This window comes from Falco biarmicus, chromosome 1 (assembly GCF_023638135.1).
Source record: "Falco biarmicus isolate bFalBia1 chromosome 1, bFalBia1.pri, whole genome shotgun sequence".
Classification (NCBI taxonomy): domain Eukaryota; kingdom Metazoa; phylum Chordata; class Aves; order Falconiformes; family Falconidae; genus Falco; species Falco biarmicus.
The window spans coordinates 68,576,119-68,596,444 of NC_079288.1; the positions used below are offsets into that span (position 1 = coordinate 68,576,119).

Genomic DNA, 20,326 nt, shown 5'->3' on the forward strand with positions numbered 1-20,326 from the left:
CATTATTTCTCAGTGATTTCCATAACATTTCAAGTAAAACATCCACTTTTCCTCTGCCTGCCCTGTAAACACCCATCTGAGAGTGAAGCCAGATCCTCTGCTCTTTCCACGCAGTTGCAGAGCCCGGCCCCATGCCCAGAGGAGCTCCAGGGACTGCTAGACCTTCTGGAAGCATCTGTGCTGCATGAACGGGCCCTCTTCATTTTCTACCTCACTCGCTGCTGCCTTACCTTGCTTTCCTGCTCTCTGAAATAACACTTCAAGCTAAGAAGTCTAATTCTGGTCTAATGAGAAAAAATTGGGGGCCTTGGAAGGTTTATTAGCTGCATACAAGGTAGCTGGGCAATGGTGCTGGAGTTGCAAACTCAAATTTGGGGGAGCCATTTTTTGCAAAGATCTGATTGCTCTTCGCAAGCAGTAGACAGAGGTCGTGGAGCTAATTACCTGTGGAAACCCACTGGTACCGTATGGCAGTAATTATGCCCTGAAACCCGTTGGCATCAAACATGAGGGTAATAAGGAATCAGTGTTGTCTTCAACTGGGGCAATCTGACATATTCACAAGGAAAGATGCATCAGTTACACAAAGCTAAGGCCACCTCTCCACTCTTGAAAGCCATGCTGCCATCCCAGGGCGACAGGCAGGAGCCCAAGACAACCTTACCCAGTTGTGCCCAGATTCAGGAGCTGGCTGTGGCCAGGTGGTTTGCCCAAGCCTTCCCTCACCAATATTTCCATATCTGTTGTGATAACCACTGCCTGCACGGAGCAAGCAAAGATAACTTGGCTAAAGAAGGTTAGTGTCACACTGCATGTGCAGGTCAGGATATCATGCAAGTTGATTTCCACCAAGCAAGCAAAACCAGGATGCAACAGGAGCTAAGTGTCTGGTTAAAATAAATGGGACTTTTGCCTGAGTAAGTTTTGTAGCTCAAGCTCTTACTACAAACCAAGTCAAGAAAAATACACGTGACTCAGCACCAGGCTAGCTACTTTAAAAGCTTTAAAAAACACCTCTGATGAGACTGACCTTGAAGAAATTTTGTATTTATGGTGCCATCAGCCAAAAAGGTTTGAATTCCTATGAAGGCTTTGTAGGCTGGTTTCCTAGGAAATTTATAGCAGTGGTAGCAAAAGCAGCAAAAGCAATTCAGATAAGCAGATAACTAGATCCAGACCTGCAATTTTCAGTGGATATAAAACACAGAGCCAGTGAAAAGGCAGAAAAATTCTGTTTTACCTAAACAAGAGTACTTATTAATAGGTAATATATCATTAACACATGCTTAATTTCCGAAGGATGATAGATAGCTCATAACTATAGTGTGTAACAACAATAGCAGCTTTTACTGATGGGCTTCAACTTGCTAGGAGCACAGACTAGGTATCTGGGTGCTGTGTCGTCTCTCCCTCTGCCAGCACATTCCTCCAGTAGGCCTTCTCCGCTTCCTACAGCGATGCACACTACTGCTCTCCCTCCTGGCCACCACAGCCACCCATGCTCCCCTTCAGCTGCACCACCCATCCCACTGCAAGGTTCGAGCTTCTTTGCTCTGGCTTCTCACCCTTCTCATCTCACATCACTGTTAATAAAGACCCTGATATAGCATCTTTCAGCCACTTAATGACCTTTTCAAAATGGTGCATTGAACATACCTCTGTGTAAAGAAGAGCAAAGAAATATTTGGGGCTGGGTCCACCTGCAAAGCAATTTTGGAAAAGGTATGCGCAAACACTGACAGGGTCTCCCTCACACTTTCTTTACCCATACTCATTACCATCAGTGTATTTATTCCTGTCACTCCTGCACAAGCATGTCAAGCTTTGGTAATGCCCTAGAAACCACAGGAAGATTTCTGAAGGTTTGCTTTGGCCCCTGTCTTCCTCCTCTTCCTCCTGCAACCACCCCATGAGCCCTGGCACCCGCGGCACCACCTCCAGCCCTGCCTGATGGACTGATAGGCAGCGCAGGAAGCCCTGAGGGAGGCTGAACTCGTACTGATTCTGGGGCTTCTGGGCGCTTCAGATAACCTCACCACAAGTGCAAGATGACTTTTGCTTCAGCGGTGGCAATGCTCTGCCAACCCCATCGCCTGGCTGTTTTCAGTCCTGTTACTTAATCTGTCGGGTGATTTACGATCTTTGCTGTATTCAGCATAAGGAGCACTACTGATAAAAGGACAGAGGGAAGGGTCTTTTAAAGAGACAGATGATTACAGCCCTGTGACAAAAGTCTGAAGACTTTTGAAGACTTCTCTTGAGAACAGATGAAGTATCAGATGTCATCCTAGAAACACACTGACCTACTCATTTTAAGGTAATGCTGTCAAAGAAAATAACCACCTGATGCTTTTCCTTGTGCAGCACTGTAATGCTTCATAGTCACGCTCCCATAGTTTCATATTTTCCCATAACAACATATAGTTCCTTAGCAATAATAAATACAGTACTTGTCCCATCCACAGCTACAGGGCCTCAAGGCATTATCCAAGACCGACGTTTTGGTTGATCTTCAAAATCCACCAGGTACAGGGTCTGCTTGTGGCATCCTTTAGTTGAACATGTCAAATGTGAGGTAAGAGACAGAGAAACTGACTGGAAGCTGGAAACACAACTACCTGGGTGCCCCATTCCCCTTTCAGCATTTTAACAATTCCTGGTTTTCGCAGAAGCTTAGGCACTGCTACCTCACCTCTCCCTGCAAAACCTGCACGCAGCAGCATGCCTGCAGTGGGGGTGCTGTGCAGAGCGTGGAGAGGGCCGTCTCCTCAGGAGGCTCAGCTCATGCCCTATAACCAGGGAGCAAAAGGCTTCCTCTTCAGTAGCCTTCATTTTTTAATACCAACTTTTGTGTGCATTGCTCCCAACGTGTGCCACAGCCTCCCCCTCAATTGCAGCAGGGCCCAAGGGCCAGCACATCCCCGACGCTGTGCTCAGGGAGGTGCCCAAAGCCAGCCCAGACATATCCAAGTGCAGGTATGCCCAAGGCACAGGGTGAAGGAAGCCAGGAGAAATGCCTGAGACACAGGCAGGTTGAAATCCAGAAACAGAAGGGGGTTAGAAGAGGAGGAAAGCAAGACGGAAGAATTATTAAATGAACAGCAGCACGCTGTCTCTCTTTTCATACCCCACTTACAAAAGGATGTGATTTTTGGGTGAGAGATCATGGGACAGATCAGAGGCCAGCCAACAAGTGACTTACATAATAAGCTTACAGTAAAGGATATGATGCCAAAACACCCTGCAACAATGATACTAGAGAACAGTTTTAATAACGTATTCCAAACTTCCTGAGGTTGTTTATACCTTACTTCAAACTGATTAAAAGCTTTTTCTTACGTGTGGACCGGTGTGAAATACCTTTTAGCTAGTGCTAAAAGATCTGGGGGTAGAACACTGCTCATACTTTTTCGGCTAAGGACAGAAAAACTGCTTACCCACCTCAAGAAACAAACAACAGTCACATAATTACAAGATTTGGGGTTTATTCCAAAGCCTTTCCTTCTATAAACCAACATCTCAAACAGGAGATTAGCTGTTATTTTTAGAGTAATTTTATGGTGTAGATGTTATTCTGCAGCTTTTTCTTTCTCAGACATCAGAAGGGCTCTGGGGATTGATGAAGAGCTGTGAAACATCACATGAAAATCATTAGGCTGACCAGAAAGAGGGCCAGATTCACTTCTGCACCCCAGATGTATGCTCATGCAAACCCCATTGACAGTGACTCAAAGCGAGTTACAACCATGAACCAGACCCAAAGTTCATTACAGATTGAAACTAGTTACTAATGAATGGCTTGTTTGGTGAGCCGTATTGAAAAAGATGGTGTTTTCAGTACAGAACCTAGAAGACAGATGTCCACATTTCAGAAATTACTTCCAAACTGGCACTACTTGGCACTCTCAGAAGAGAGAAAAAAAAAAGATTTAAAAGAACACTCTTCATCTAAAAGTATATTTGTGTCTGAACTATATTTACCCACTATGGCCTGTGAGGTTTTGAAGGAAAGACTGAGTTCTGCAGTTGTGTTGTTGATTGTGACAGTCTCTAGACCTTCAGAAATACTTAAATGCATCTCACCTGAATTGGTAAAAGCCAAAAAAGCATGCAGACATTTCTAGTTTTGATTCTGTGGGGTGTTGCACCCCTTTACCCAAGCATCTCTTCCACTTGTTTCCAGCTTTTCTGATTTACTGAAATCCCCCAAAGCTGCCAGGTGAGGACCGCAGCACAAAGGATTTAAAATCTCCCCTGCAAGCTCAGGCTTCTGAAACACTTTTCATGGTCCTTTGCATAGCTCAGAGACTAGGGAAGTCTGCGCACCTGAAGGGGAACCCCACAGAGCCACAGATTCAGGGTGAAGGAAACCTCAATTCTGCCCTGCTTTCCTCTGCCCAAGGTGATGCATACCTGCATCACTTCCCCCAGAGAATGCCTTAGCCTTGCAAACTGGTTGCAGCACCGAAAGGCTTCTGCAGTCTCTCCCCTTGCTGCTTTCTCACTTTGCACATCACATTTGAACATGAATTGCTCCAGAGGGAGCATTATAGCGCAGCGATTAGGGCACCCAGGTGGGAGCTGGAATACACGGGACCACCAGCACTAACAAATATTTGATCTTTGTATGCAAAGTGTAATAGCCTCATCCAGAGAGACTCTGCACCTGCCAGCCCCACTCAACCCAGAGCTTGCTCAACCAGGACTGAAGGAAAACAAGGCTTCAAGCAGATGGCGGAGTTGAACTTGGATCTCCCAAACCATAAGCATGTGCTTTAGTCAATCTGCACATTCAGCCCAATTAGTGAATAGTGCCAGATCCGCCAAAGCCTCATTTTTTCTCACACTAAACGATTGATCAAAACAAAAGCAAACATCTCACCCAGGCTCACCAGTTAGTCTTGCTGCTGATCGCAGCCCCACAGGCAGTGCCAGTGTTTCACAACAGTCGCTTTCTTCAGCTGTCAGCGTGCATCCTTTAAACACCAGCAGGAAATAAGGCATGAAACTGGGGACAGGAAATTGTTTAATGACAGAAATCAGCAAGGACAGGTGTAATCCTCAAGCTACTTTTAACTCATTTTAGGAAATAAGCAGGTATCATTTTGACAGCATGCCTTTAGCAAACAAAGGTAGAGATTCCCACGGTAAGATGTCTTCCTAGAGGACCAAGCCCTCATTCTGTTGATAAATAGAGAGCACCAGCTTTATCACAGCTGGGGTGAGAGTTTTTGTGAAATCAGTCTAGAAAAGTACATTTTAAATTCAGCTTTAGGTGCCATTTAATGTTATCATTAAGTGACAGCTATGGTCTGACAGAAGTTGAAGGAAGTCTATTAGTATCTGCCCTTTATTTCAGGGCTGCTGTGTAAACACCAGCTTTGCCTCTGATACTGCCCTTCCCTTACCTACAGCTGCTCCTTTGCTGCAAACTTTGGGCCCAGTTTAACCTTGGTTCATTTAATCTCTAGCACCTTCCCTACCTGCAGACTTGTCTCTGCTCTTATCCTGCCTTTTCTCATTAGCCTAAAACACACAGTTTTGCTCCTCAGTTCTCCATTCCTCATTATTTTATTTTCCAAGAAACAAAAAGTGAAAATAATATATACATCCAAAACCCCAGGAAGTCCCAAATTTAAACCAGGGAGATGATCTGATTTCCTGGGAAGAGTTTGAGGTCACACTCCTCTACGACTCTCACTGCGACCAAGAGCCCTGTGGCCTCCCTGACAGCTTCCATGCACATAGACAGGGCAGCTGCAGGAGAAAAAGGACACACACCACCTCTATCCAGCTGTGCCCTCACATACACAGACAAATCCTGCTAGGAAATGACAAGGAGCAGCTAAAGGAAGCGGACCTCAGAGATACGAAACGCTCGTTGCTGCCTCCCTGGGAATGGACGAGATGAAAGAGTAAGTGTCGAAACCAAACCAGACCCTGCACGTACACCTGCGACTGTGTACACACAGACAGCTGAACCTGCAGAAAACAAAAAGCAGACGAACAACTCAACATGATAAGGGAATATGGGTATTTATGTTATTACATGCTAATGACTGCGCATAAGCCAGAGTGTAAACTTGGGCTTTGTGAAAATGGGAGAGATAGAAGTTAATTATGGCTTTCTTGCAGTTCTGCTTTATGGATGTGAATATTCAAGACTAAAGGCAGCGCCTGGATCTCCTGTTGAGTATAGCCCTTGAACTTTCTTTCAGTTTTATTCAAATTACTGCTAATTGTTAAAGCTTTTACAGGCTAACACTAGTACTAAATGCTAGTTTAGCAACAGCTTCTAGGATTCTCATTTTTTTAAAGTTACTAGCAAATTGAAAAAAACAAGAGGAAGGAAATGTTTTTCCTGCCAAAACAGGTAACTAACTACACATAATACTACTTAATCAACTGAATGCTGGTGGTTTTCCCAGAGAACGAAGTTCTGGAGAAGGAGCTCTAAAATTTTCTATGAGTTCCTGTGGACTTCTGTGCCGGCAGAAGGAAAGTTAGACTGGCTATGTGCTGTATCAGATTACTTTGCAATGTCTTTACAATGGATGGTGAAGTCCCAGCTGCTGGAATCACAGCTTCTTCACTTTCATTTGCACACAGTGCATCACTGGCTCTCATCATTGCAGATAAACATCACCATGTGAAGCAATCACAACTTGAAAGCCCACCAAGTGGAACTGAAAGAACTCAGTGTGTTTTGCCTTGGTTTTAAATCACGCTTTGAAGGATCAGCCTATAATTTTTTGTTATTGGATACAGCAATGCTTCAGTTTTTTTCCGGGGCACCACCATCATTTTGCTGCCTAGATATCTAGCAGGGCTACTAAGGTCACCCAGTGAGGAGCATATTGTACACTGTGTAATCAAGGCAGACTTTTGAGTCAAAATTTTTCTAAGTCTGTAGGAGTCTTTCCAAACTTGTACCAGCAGATTTTTGAAGCAACATATGAGGACATTTTGGATAACTCCTTGATAATATATCAGAAGCAGAGGTGGGAATGGACCTTCATTTACAAAGGACTGAAGAATCATGATTTCAGGATCTGGAGATGGTACTGGGGGGCTGGTGCATTTTGTCCATTTATTGTTTTGATAATACTGTTTCTCTGCTTTTTATTTCTCCAGTGGGTAGTTCTTGCATCAAAATAGTTATTTTTTTAGAAACAATCTAGCTATGTTCCTGGACAGTCACTCACATGTATGCCTCTTCAGAATCTGTAGGTTTTAAACCCAAGACTGAGCTGTGATTTGCAGTATTGCATGGAGCAAGGCATCTGTCTGTGTCCTCCAGAGCAATGTTCAGGCGAATGAGTCACAGCACCTGCAGGAAAGGAAGAAGGAGTCAGACTGATTTTCCAAAGTACTGACCACTGACATATCGTGGGGCGATGTGGCCTTAAGGGAGACAAAGGGCGAGAAAGGACATCGGTATTGCTAGTTTGTGACTTTCATATGTTTGCAGAATTAAGAGTGTGGGAAGCAGCAAAGGCAAGTATTTATCAGTTGCCACTTTCTGGCTGTTGCATGCTAAGGGGCCTTTCTGCCAATTTCTTTGAGAAAAGAGCTGAGCTTGCTGAAGCCTAAGCTGGGGGGTTTATACTGGGACAGAATACACTGTCAACAGGGCACAGACAAGCCCAGCCCTGCTCCTCTGCTCCCCTAGGACCCTCTTATTACTTAGCATCCTTTGCTTTCATTATTCCGTCCAAAATAATTCCACTTTCAGGCAAAGTTCTCTCTGCAAAGAGAAACTATGGCCCTTTTGAGCAGATGTATAGCTGTACATCTATGTATTTAGCAGAATTTATTCTACAGAATCACTGACAACTAAGGTTGCATGCAAAGGTTGACAAGCTGAAAACGCCTGTCTAGATTTGATAGAAAATTTCAACAGATCCTTTTGATGTAGTCATATTAACATAATGAAAAGTCTGAAAGATGTATAACTTCTGCAATAAACTAATATTCTCTTTTTCTTTGAACTCATACTTGTGTCCAGCCTTTGAGCACTTCCAATCGCAGAACTACTAAAGCCAGAAGAATTCAGATGGTGAGCAAAAACGGTATGTCTTCAAGATGTGCATGCTCTACTGAAAAGATTTAATCTCAGCCTAGGCTGTGGGTCACGTAACATAGATAATAACTGATTTTCCATAGCTATTGTTGAAATGTTTTATATAAATGAGGAGGGTTTACTAAATTAAACCTCTTCTCATCTAGTTTTTTCCAGATTCATAAAAAAAATGAAAAACTTCCAAACATTCCCAAAGCTTTCTGGTAGTATTTTAATGAAATAAAAAAAAAATAATTAGCAAAATGTTTCTTTTCTTTTCATGAAAGATGCAGAGGATATATTTCAATGCACTGGATGACCAATATTCGGAGTGTTTGACCATTCAGAGAGAAGAAGGTATGGTTATGTACATATAAATATAAACAATCCAATCTCATGATACCACATCAGGTTCAACAATATAAGAATACTGTAAAATCATAATTTGTCAGTATCTTAGCTACTGCATGGCTACTTCATGTAAAACTGTAGCCAAAAAGAAGAATGCGTGGTTTAGGGAGCTGGCAGAAGGATCAGATGTCAGCAGTTCAAACCCAGCCCAGGTTGCCAGCCACAGTAATGAAAATAATGCAACTACCACTGATATTACCTTCTGGCAGCTGTTGGACTTAGGTAAAATGAGTCAGTGGGCTGCTCCAATATTTTTAGGTTACCCATCCCTCCGGTATCTAGACAGTGCTAGAAAAGCTCTCAGACCACTCCCTAGAAGAGAGATGTCAATGCACAAAATTCAGCGAGGGTGTCTTCAGTAATAGTAAGCACACCTAGAAGTAAGAAACTTCAAACTGGAACCACAAAAACCTCTGAGCCCCAAAAGTGCCTCCCTCAGTGAAGGGCTGGAACAAAGTTGCTGCTTTTATGGCTTTCTGAAGTTCTCCTAGTGACTTCCTTAAGGCTAAAAAATCGATTGTCCCTCTAGGTGGTCCAGGAGTGTCACACTTTTGGACTTAGGTCTTGGCCAGATCCTTGCTCAATGCTCCTGTGTGAATGAGAACAGAGGTGCTTTGTCCTGGGCAATGGTGAGAGGGTTTGATCCTTGCTAGGACTGTAGAGTGTGTTATATGATGGCATTTACCCTGTCCTAGTGCGTACATGGTCCCATTTCATCTCCCACCACATACAGGGGTCCTTCTACCTCCTTCACCAGCTGCCAATCCAGTGCCACCTCCTGTTGTTGAAGGGTTCTCCTGCTCCAGAGTTACTGTTCCCCCCATGGCAGGAGTCACACAGGTCTCAGCAGTACGGCCAGCAGTATGTGTGTGGCTGGGGCAGACAAGTTGCTGGGGTGAGACACATGGTGTTGGAGGGTGGCTTGGCCCTCTCACAAGCTCCCTGCTCACTCTTCGGTGCAGAAGGAGATGACCTGAGCAATGCTGTGACAAAATTCAGCACTGGAGCTCCCCTAGCTGAGATGATCTCAAGATTAACATGTGCCAGGTTCACAGGCAGGGGTGATGTCTTTTATGAGCCCTGCCCACGAAGCTGGCAAAACCCAGGCAGCACCAGCAAAGTCTCTGACCAGCGTGAAGTTGCACGGCCATGGTGGGGCTCAGACCCCTCCTTCGCATTGCTCCTGGGACATACAGGTGGGCACCTCGTGGGCAGGTGCCAGGTGGCAGGCAGGCACCCGTGTGCCCGTACACAAGAGCCACTATGTTCTGGCATGTGAGCCCTTGCATCAGTGATGCTGCTGGGAAAGGAAGCTCTCATCAGCTCCCAGAGCTGACTGCCACAGGGCAGAGCAGGGGAACAAGATGCATCTTTCATGCCCTGGCAGGCATTGCTGGTCCCCTGCCTGCAGCCTGAGCACCACCCTGGCGGGGGCAGCTCTCACACCCCTGTCCTCTGCTGGCATTTTTTTTGGAAGCTGCCAGGATAAGAAATCCTGATAAATACTTCCCTGAACTTGCAAGACACCTTCTAACAGCTGCTCCTAGGAAAGGTCCTTGCAGCGGCACAGTCTTGGTCTCAGCACAAGATGTCATAACACGTGGGATGGGAAGGGATGTCCTTTTCTGGAGGGAGGAGGTAAAAGTGGATTTCAACGGGGGGGGGGGAGGGGAAATCCCAAAGCTTGCTTTCTACATTCTTCATAGCGAACATGGCATTTTAAGGAGAACATTTGAACACCAAAATATTCAAGCCAAAAAATAAAGTTTTTAATTTTTTGGCAGCTCAGGACAGGTTTGGGCTGCTCAGTTTTTGACAGTGAAGCAACATATATTCGCACCATTTTTTTTTCTTCCTCTTTTACAGAATGCTGACATTTTCAAATGCATTTTCTCTCAAAATGCAGTTTCTCTTGAACGTTTTCAACAACGTTCTTTCATGGTATTTAATTCTGAGGGTTTCTCACTGCCAGGGGAACAGCCAAGGATCCAGGGAGGAGTGTGGAAACGCGTTAGCTATGTCGACTCTCGGGAGCAGCTTGAAGTGACATTGGACCCCTTCGACCCTGGCCTTTGGCAGCGACTGGTGTCATCCAAGTCTGAAGCAGGGCAGCGGTGTGGCAGAGCTCCCAGCCCACTTCTCCAGGGGGGAAGCTGAAAAGGGTGGGTGGGAGGAAGAAGAGCCAAGTCGAATGCACCTTTGAATAAATCATGCAATCCTAGGAAGACAGCAGAAAAAAATCAGAATATGCCATACCCCAGCATAGTCTCACTACTCATGCCAAGCCTTGCAGCCAGGGAGAGCATCTCCTGACCAGCTCACAGCTGTAACAGAGCATGGACAGTCCCCTGTGCTTGCAGCCAAAGGCAGCTACAGGCATCTTTCCTCCTTCAGGCCAGTCCACCTCCACTAACTTCCAGCCAGAGGAATTCCTGTTTCATACATGAGCATCAGAGTATTGTACACACATAACCAAAACTGCCAAAGGCAGCCACCAGAAACTATGCTGAAAGTGATTGAAATATGTTGATGAAATCCCACTCCCCTGCTCATCCAGCTGATCAGACTAGAAATGATGGCTAATGGGTTTCTGAGCTCTTCTGAGCAAACAGTGTGGAAGTGTAAGTCTTGGTTTGGTGCATGCCCAGAGTGTTGAACTAATAGCACTTGTCTCACATGTAAGCAGCTGCAAGACCTGATATTTACACAAGGATTCACAGAGATGAGAAAAGACTGCTTTTTCTCTAGATGGCAGGCTCTGGTTCAAATGGGAATTAATTTGGGAAAACCCTCTGGTCTGTATCATACAGCACGCCAGGTTAAATGACGACAGTAGACTTTTTTTTTTCTCAATTAACATTGGCTTTAAAGCATTGACATAGTTCCCACATCAATATAGCAGCATTTTCACCTACCAAAGCACCCATCATTTGGCATGTCAAATAGATTGTGAACAAAACAAAACCCCACCTTTGGAAGCAATCAATCAACAAGCTCACAAATGCACTTGATATAAACCCAAATACACCCAAATACACTTGCTAGTGCAAGCCGCTTTCTCGCAGAGCTGTTGCTGGTAGTGCTTGCATGCTTGGCTCACCTCTGACAAGGTGACTCTAATTCAAAGCCTAGAGCTGCCTTTAAATAGGCATTTCTAAGACTCGGGAATCAGCTGGCACATGCTACTGCTGGCAAGGCAATGACTGTTGTTCTTAGACACCTAGAAGTAATATGCAGAAGATGTCTTTTACGAGGTCCAGTTAGTAGAGGTGGAAAACACAGCCAGTCTTTAGATACCCAAGCCCTACCTCAAGTCCTGACATGAGTTACTTCTCTTTTTTTTCAGCTATATCAGCTGGTCTAATAAATCACAACCCTCTTCTTACAAAGCTTGCATCATTTTTACAAAGAAACGATGAAGCAGGTGGTGCTCCTGATGGCAGAGCACATGGTGGATACCGCAATGTCTGATATGTCAGATCGCTGCAGGGTTTGGAATAGTTTGCAAGCTCGAACTACCTCTTGAGCCTGCATGCCTTCAGGGGGCTAGAGTTTGGAGGTCTGGCTACATTCATTAGATGGGTCCCAACTTTTTTTTTACTACCACGAAGGCACATGAATCTAGCCCTCAGCTCAGGAGTGCTTCCGGCTCCTCATCTAACATCAACCCAACACTAAAACAACAAAAGAATGAATGCAGAGGAAACGGATGCAGTCTCAGCTGAATTTGGGATATCTAAGGTCTCACTCCTCATTATATTTAAAATCATATTTTATTCTAAATCCCTCCCCCTCTCCACTAGAGGTAATTTTTTTGAGGCAAGAGGCAGTGTGTCCTTCAGCACCACCAGGGATTACATAGTGGTTGCCAGTGAAGTTTCCAGCCTTCAGAATCAGAGTTGTATGCTGTAAGACAACATGGATAACTGTGGCCCAGAAAAACCCCAGGCAACTTCCCTGACTTCCATGATGCTGTTTCAGTCTTTCCTTTGGTAAGAGTAGACTTGAGTACATATTTCGTTCTTCCAAAGGAGTGTCATCTTGTGGAAAACTGTGATTATCAGATTCAAAGTTCTTCCAAAAAAAAAACATTCGGAGCTGACGGATACCGTATGCATTCCTTTACCTTCTATTACTCTAAGGGCTACAGCTGCTCTACCTCTGCAGTGGCAGCATATCTGTGCTGCTGTGGAAACAAAAACAGAAAAAGCAAGAGGACAAGAACTATTTAACAGATTTTTGTCTGATGCTTCCACCTTGTGGCCAACTTGGAAAAGAAGAGTTTCGTTCTATTAACAAATGTGAGGCAACATTGGCATTTTTAAAGGTCTCCCAAAGCCTTGCCTCCAGTTACATGGATGGGTATGAACTGGGCTTGGAAGTTTGAAAGGCATTGAACAGCAATGCTGGCGGAGGAAGGAGCTGGTGCCTCCTCTACCGCCACTGCACTTTGGTTTCATGCCAGCTGGCTGTGCCAAGGGGTGCAGGACAGAGACAGGGCCAGGTGGACAAGACCACAAGTGCTGAGCCCAACCCTTCGCTTTGCTGTAGGCATTGGTGGTGGGACTCCCACAGCTGATGGACCCTGCTTCAGCTGCCAGCTCCGTGGGCCAACCCAGGTCCATGAGGTGACTTTCCTTCTTCCTTGTTTTTGAGCGTACAAAAGACTTTCCTTTGCTTTCCTCTGATCTTTCCCAGGGGTTACGCCAGCACACAGCTCCTGTACCACATAACCTCTAATGATGGGGATAAGGTGATGAAACACAGCCATCTTGCTGAGACAACTGCAAAGCACCGTGCCTCAGGTTCCCAGAGCCACCAGGAGCATCTTGCAGTGGCTGGATGACTTGCTTCTGGCTGATGAACCGGCTGCTCCCCTTTTGCACCACTCATAGCAATCCAGAAGCTTAGCCAAAGGTCTGTTTACCTGCATAAAGTGAAGTCTCCTGCACAGGGCCCACATGGAAAGCCATTTCCTACTTTTCCCTTCCCATCCGGGCCGGGAGTCCACCCCTCTCTGATACCCTGGGCACACTGCCAGTCTCCCCCCAGCTCCTGTCTCCTGGGCAGACTGCCTCTGCCGTGTGCTAGTGCGCTCCCTCGGGTTTGGTTTCCAGCCAAACACTTGCAGAGGCCTTAGGACAGGGAGCAAGAGGATGAGCTGAACTTCTGCTGCACACACTGACTTTGGTTATCAGTGGATTGTTTTACCCCAAATGGATCTACTTCAGCAAGGGGGTGAAGACACTGACTGTCCATACTCCCCACCGTGGACACACGCTCAGCTGTACCCTACACATGGAAGATTGCATTCCCATCTGCGAAGGGGAAGAAGAGAATGGAGAGCTGAACCTGAGCTCTGTACCCAGCTGCCGCCTATTGCATAGAGAGGGATTTTGGCACCACCAGCCTTTACCTTGCACAGAAGGAATAACGAGTCCATCAGTCCTCATGTCTCACACAGCTGCTGAACTTCCAGAACAGCAGGTGCATGGTCGAGAATGACAGACCTAAGGATACAAGCGCTGGCTGCCACCACTCTTTCCCAAACCCCTGGGGTGGCAGGAAGCGTTGCATGTCCGTACAGCGTTACAGGACAAAGATTCTCTTTGACAAGGATGCAAAGGAGACAGAACCTGCTCTAATGCTTATCTAAGGCTAGAACCCAGGCTGCTGCACCCTGTTTGAAGCAAGGAGTTTTGCTTTGTGAGAAAGTGATGAAGGAGAGGGAGATATTAGATGGAGAGCTCATCTCCAAGCTTGTTTAACAACAGTGACTGCTCCATGGAGAGGAGGTTGCTCACCTGCCTGTTCACAGGGCTTTCCCACTGCCAGCCTTGTCTGGCTCCCACGGGCAAACCAGGACAGGATCTAGTGTAGGAAGTGCAGCTGACCAGTTTAACTCTGTTTTCAGGTTGAAATCTTGCAATTCTTCTCAAATTCACTTTCAGTTACATCCACCGTGTAAAAATAATTACTGCAGGAGCACAGAACCATAGAACAAAATCTGGTTTGATTCATAAAGAAGGTGAGCTCAGCATCAGGTTTAAAAAAACCCTGCAGCCAAAGGCAGAGAAACTGGCGATTTCAAGGTGCAGCCACCGAATCCTCTGTAATCACCTAAGGCTTTAGGCTGAAGACTGAGACATGTCACTTTTAGTCCCTTGTTAAAGGCAACCTTTGCATAACATCCTTTATAGTACACTGGTGCTAGTAGCATACATTACAGACACATGGCACAGAACGTCCATTTGCATCCCACGTCCCCCCTTTCCCCGGTGTGTGCAGAGAAGCAGGTTCACCCCAGCACATACGGTGCTGAGGATAAGAAGGGTTTCATCTCATGTGAGGAGCCCAGCGCCCACGTCGGGACACATGCTTTACTCTGGGTAACACTCGCTGGAGCAGCACACCTGCCATGTTTTGGGGTGCAGCATGGCTCCCCACAGATGTCGCTCACTATCCAGGCCATCTGCAGCAGGCACTTCCCCACTATGCCCGCGGGAAGGGCTCAGGGACCTGCTTGTCACTTTTGGCTGGTGGTTTTGTAGTGCACTCAATCAAAAACGTTTTGAGGGAAAAGAACCCTAATCAAGACTGATTCTTCATAACTGTCTTTCAATAAGTGAGTATAGACCCCTCACGTGTCCTTAAATTATATATCATTTATTGAAATATAGATATCTTAATTTACAGGATTTTTTTCAAAGACAAAATATCAACAGGGGCATTTTTGAAATACATTTTGTGCCTACCATCACTCAGGCCAGTTTGCCCTTCTTCAAACATTTCACAACAGCCACCATTTTGGAAACACTTCCTTTTTTATTATTCTAAAATATAACTTTTGGACATTCAAAGTGCAACAGTTAACGTGCCTGTGGAATATATCACAGTAAAAAAAATATAAACAAAGGCAGTGATATAGCTGTCATAAATGTTTTGGCAGTATTCTAGAAGTCTATATAAAAATACTTATATACATATTGATGTATAACATCACCATATCTCACGTCCTTCATCATGTAATAGGACCATTTTGTACAAGTTGCAGACCACGCTGTAAGGAATTGGTTGGCCATTCCAAATCACAAGCTGTGTTTCATAGGCTAATGTTGATTGTCGTTATACAATTACTGTAGCAAAAAGTTTGGGAATATCTCTTCCAGTGGCTTCTCAAAAATTAAGCCATAAAAGAAAAAGTCTGTAATGCTAATAAAATTGTAAAACTAAACGAATCATCCTCTCACACTTCTCCCTCTTCCTCTGCTTCTCATTCCAGTTTCCAGGCAAGCTTATCTGATTGCAAGCCTGCAGTGAGCTGGGTTTGACTAGACCCCTGTCACAGATGCAGTTCATCTGCACAATGCTCATGACAGGATGGAGAAGCAACCTTACCATGCATCAGAAAGCGAGCCAGCTCTGGTTCACGTCCACCATCTGGGTCTAGCCCCAAGACGCTCTGCGAGATACAGAACGAAACTGGTGAGTGGAAGGGGAGACTGCATGAAGATGTCCTTAGATTCCAGTAACTGGTATAATAAAACATGCTGGGGCTGATTTTCAAACCCTGAAGAACACTAGGCCATGTGCAAAAATGCAGGTGAAATTGCTTGCCTAATTTGACTGTGTAGCTGTAATGACTACACATGCAAATTAAGGCACATGTGGTCTCAGGTGGCCATTGAGATATCTGGGATATCCAATAGATAATTTGTGTTTCCTCAATTCATAGTTCATAGCTGGAGGGAGACTTTGCATCGTCTCATCTGTCGTGGCTATAACGAGAGTCTCTCTGTTTCACAGTTGTCCCTGTACGAGCTCAGTGGCATGTGTTCGGCCAAAGCATGGCTCCCAGGATGACACTCAGTCTTGGTCTGTTGACTGCAAGAAATGGAGGATGTGCCATCACTCACGGCTCCTTCTGATTGTCGGCCTCCACCGGGGCTGAAAATGTGGGTGCCTCGCTTCAGGTCCTGTTTTCACGTTTGCAATATGCTTGTACATGACCTCAGCCAGGTGACATTTTGAAACCCAGACCCAGAATTATTTCCCTGTAACACTGACAGTATTACATTTGCTTTCATTTGATCCACAACTGTCCACAACAAGTGAAGGGGGCTTGTGTAGCTTTTCTTAGGGCCATCTCAAGTGAACCGGTAGTTTAACATGGCAGCATGTTGTCGGTCACTGCTGGTCTGTCTTTCACACTTCCTAGGAAAGTACAGCAACACAGGGATGAGTTTGCACTGCACTTGCATTGGTTGTGTCATGCCAGAGGCTGAGTACGCCCTGCGAGGCGCTCATCACACTGAATTAAATTTAAGTTTGAAAGCTGAGCACCAGAAAGGATGGGGGCCTTTGCAGTGGTGTACCTTTTTCACATGTAAGTCTTCTAAAGCATCATATCTCACATCGTACAGTGATAGCAGTAATTGTAATACTTTGTTCATAAAAGTGGTGTCACAAAACAACTATTGCAGGCTGAAAGCAGATTCATTTTCATGCACCTTCTTCCAAAAAATGCTCTTGAAAGTGATAACTGTTTGTAGTTACAGTCTGCAAAGATAATAGTCAGAGTTCTCTATTCCTGTTTAAACCTGAAAGCTAAGACAAGAATATTTGCTGCAGAATTATTCCTGCTTATTTAAACTTGAATTCCAGGCTCGGAGAGATGTCTTTATTCCTTGAGCAGTTCAAATATCAGATCAATTCTTCACAGCTAACCCCAGGACAAGTTTCCTTTTGACACTAATAATGGAATGTTGCTGGTGGCTTATCATAAACCTCCATTCTCCAGCATCTTGGAAATCCAGCTTAAATTCATTTCTTTTTTAAATTTAAATTTTTAGAACCTCATTTAATCAAGGATAATAATTGTTTCTAGTATACCCGATTAGAAAAGCTACTCCGCTCATAATATAAACCAAAATCTTAAATTTTTCTCCATGTTAAAGTAGTTTTAGCTAACCAGAACAGTTAATATATTGTGTAAAGCCAAAAAAAGAATGGTTTCATAAAATATTTTGGGTCATAAATCTTTTCCTTGTACTTAAAAAGTTTCTTGAGACTGTGCTTTTACTGAAGGACAATGAATTGTAAAATATACATTTAGTGTTACTGAAAACAGTAGTAGTATTATCTTGAAAACAGCTATCTTCTATAGTTAATAAGGACTTACTAGGTTTCTAACACCTATTATAGACTGGTTTATTATTATTATTATCATCATTATTATTATTCCCCTTTACTTGCATTAATGGTTAAAAGTAACATGTTTTGTAGTACCGGTCAGTCCCTTGTGGTTTTAGACCTTTTTGGTCCAAAAGTGGTTTTCGCATGTTCTTCAGTTCACATGATAGTTCAACAGCAGCTGACATTGAGATTGAGGGAGGAAGTACACAAAATTCATAAGCGATCTATTCTAAAACCCATGGCATATGTTCAATGTGCACCTCAAAAGATCCTTGAGTAGACAGTTATTTACATAATTACAATGGTGAAGTATTGCTGCAGTGGAAATTCGATCATCAAAGTCATATGAATGCCCTTGAAACACAAAACTGGTCTGTTTGTGGCCTTTTCCTTCGTCCTCCTACCAGTTCAAATGGCAAACAACACTGAGATGCTACTGAAGTACTGCAAGAAGCAACACTAAAAAAAATCCATCTTGGACGTGTCTCTCATTCATAGTCAGGCTGATTCCTCTGCCCATCGCTGGGAGTTTCTCTATACAAATCCACCTCATCTTCACATCCTTGACATTGCAATAAAGTGGTTTTCTCTGTGGAGCAGAAGTCTGTAGACGACACGGCAAGCTTCCCCGTGTGCAGAGCTGGAAGGTGTCCGTGAGGTTACAGGAAGCTGTCCTCCACCAGGTCTGAGGAGTCAATCCCAATGTCGTCCATCATGTCAATGTCCTCAATGGTCTCATCCTCTCTCTTGATGAAAGTAGAGCTACTGGAACCAGTCTCAATAGCACTTTCTTCAGATGTCTGGGAACTGGAAGAGACAAACATCTCAGAGATAAACTACACGGTGAATGTGACTGCGTAAGTGCTCCAGTCTCTAGCAGAACTAAACACTACCCCCCACCTGCTTTCTGACCCATGGCACAATCTTAGGTGACTCTGACCGCCCGTTTCTTGGAACACGACACATCTTGTATCTCAAGAGTAACGAACCACCTTGAAATTCAAAGGAAGGGGTTGTTCATATGTTCCTCCAAGCACTTTCTGCCAGGAACTCATTAAGCTTTGGCACTGCTGTGACAGTAGGTCACTTAGGTAAATCTCGGGAGGCCAGGTGAAAGTAAGATAATAACAGACAATAAGATAGGAACAGCAGAGAAGAGGTAACAAATCTGGATAGTGCTTCTTAGAAACTTCATTCATCTCCCTCTTTCAAATTGCACAAAAATATCAAAAAAAAGAAGATTTTAGGTTGATATTTCTATATACTATTAATTAAGTGCTGAATTAAACGCCTGCCATTCACAGTAAGCGTTACAGTGTTGTGCTGTAGTAGAATCAGTCGTGCAAACTGGCAAGGGAGCGGTAAAATGTCCTGCATACCCTGCTGTGAAAGAAAAGACAACCACGGAAGATATTAAACCCACCTTCTCCCAAATTTTAGAGCTGGTCTTGCACAGAACAGATCAATCCCTTGAGATCTCATATGCAGCTCCAAGGCATCGAGCTGTAGGGGCAAGATGTGTCCACAGAGCCACCGCCCAGCCACTGTGGCTTGGCCAAACTAGCAAGGGAGTCCCAGTGACACACAGCACCCTACCTGCAGTCCCCTTCCCCCGGCAGTCACAAAAGAGGCAAAATTATTTTTTTCCCATTGGAAACACTGCGGCCACTTCTACCACTATATTTCCATGTGACCTTCCCAGTGAGCGTTCTCAACAGAGCTAAGGAAACCTTTTGCAGAGTAGGATGCTAACAAGTGTTAATGCACATTGCCAAACATGACCCCGAACGGTGACTATGGGCTACGTGACCTGTAAACTGGACCTACCTGTGCCTGTTCCTTTTGCCAAGCTCATCTTCAGAAACAGGGTCAATGTCGGGCAGGGGGATGATGTACCCGCTGTCAGCACTCAGCCTCTGCTCATCAAATCCGCTCTCCCGGTCCTTTAGCTTGTCTTCGTTCTTGTAGGTGACACCAATGTAAGCATTGTCACAGTCCCCTCTCATGCGGGTGACAGCTGGGTGATCACTTTTCAGGAAGTCCAGGTGAATCTTCTCATAGCTCTGAAAATGTTAATTTCAAACCCCTGGTTGGTTAGATGCTGCTCACTAAGGCTGCCTTTCTGCAGACGGATGGCTGTGATTCATTAACCCAGCAAATATTCTGCCCTATGAGCCAGCAACACTGGATGGAGAAGCCCAGCATCTTAAAATGACTTGAAGGGAGAAGTGACATGTATGTTTTAGACAGCGCAGGAGTAAGTGTGGCAGCACAAAACAGATAAATAGATGTGAGAGGGGCAGGGAGTGAAGGCAGGTGGGAAAAAGAAACACTGAATGATAGAGCAGGCAGAGCTTGTCCAGAGGTATCAGAAGTATGAGGGGAAAACTTGCTGGTGTCAGGGTCCAAAGAGGGAGATAAGAGGGAGATAGAGAGATAAACATGTGGGCCAAGTAGTCCCTTTTCTAGAACTCTTTCAATGCCTTGAAAATGCCATGAAAACATATAAAACCCATTCACCAACAGAAAAATTGTGTTGGTAGGATTTCATTAGAAATGGAAAGCTCTGCTGCCCAGCTAATACTGCAGAACTGCTTCTCTCGGTTAGTCTGCATGCAGAAACCAAACAGGCAATGACCCTGTCTGAATCACATAATC

At 44.7% G+C, this 20,326-nt stretch overlaps 1 protein-coding gene across 2 annotated transcripts in view; it reads right to left on the minus strand.

Annotated features, from left to right (window-relative positions):
• Positions 1-15,118: 15,118 nt before the first annotated feature.
• The window catches only part of PDGFRA (platelet derived growth factor receptor alpha), a 35,508-nt gene continuing 30,300 nt past the window's right edge, over positions 15,119-20,326 (minus strand). For both annotated transcript variants that reach the window (XM_056332848.1, XM_056332855.1), the window contains exons 22-23: positions 19,496-19,731; positions 15,119-18,475 (exon numbers count right to left, since the gene is read on the minus strand). In XM_056332848.1, the coding sequence (XP_056188823.1) occupies positions 18,328-18,475; positions 19,496-19,731 (384 nt within the window). In that variant the 3' untranslated portion in view covers positions 15,119-18,327. The remainder of the gene's footprint in view (positions 18,476-19,495; positions 19,732-20,326) is intronic.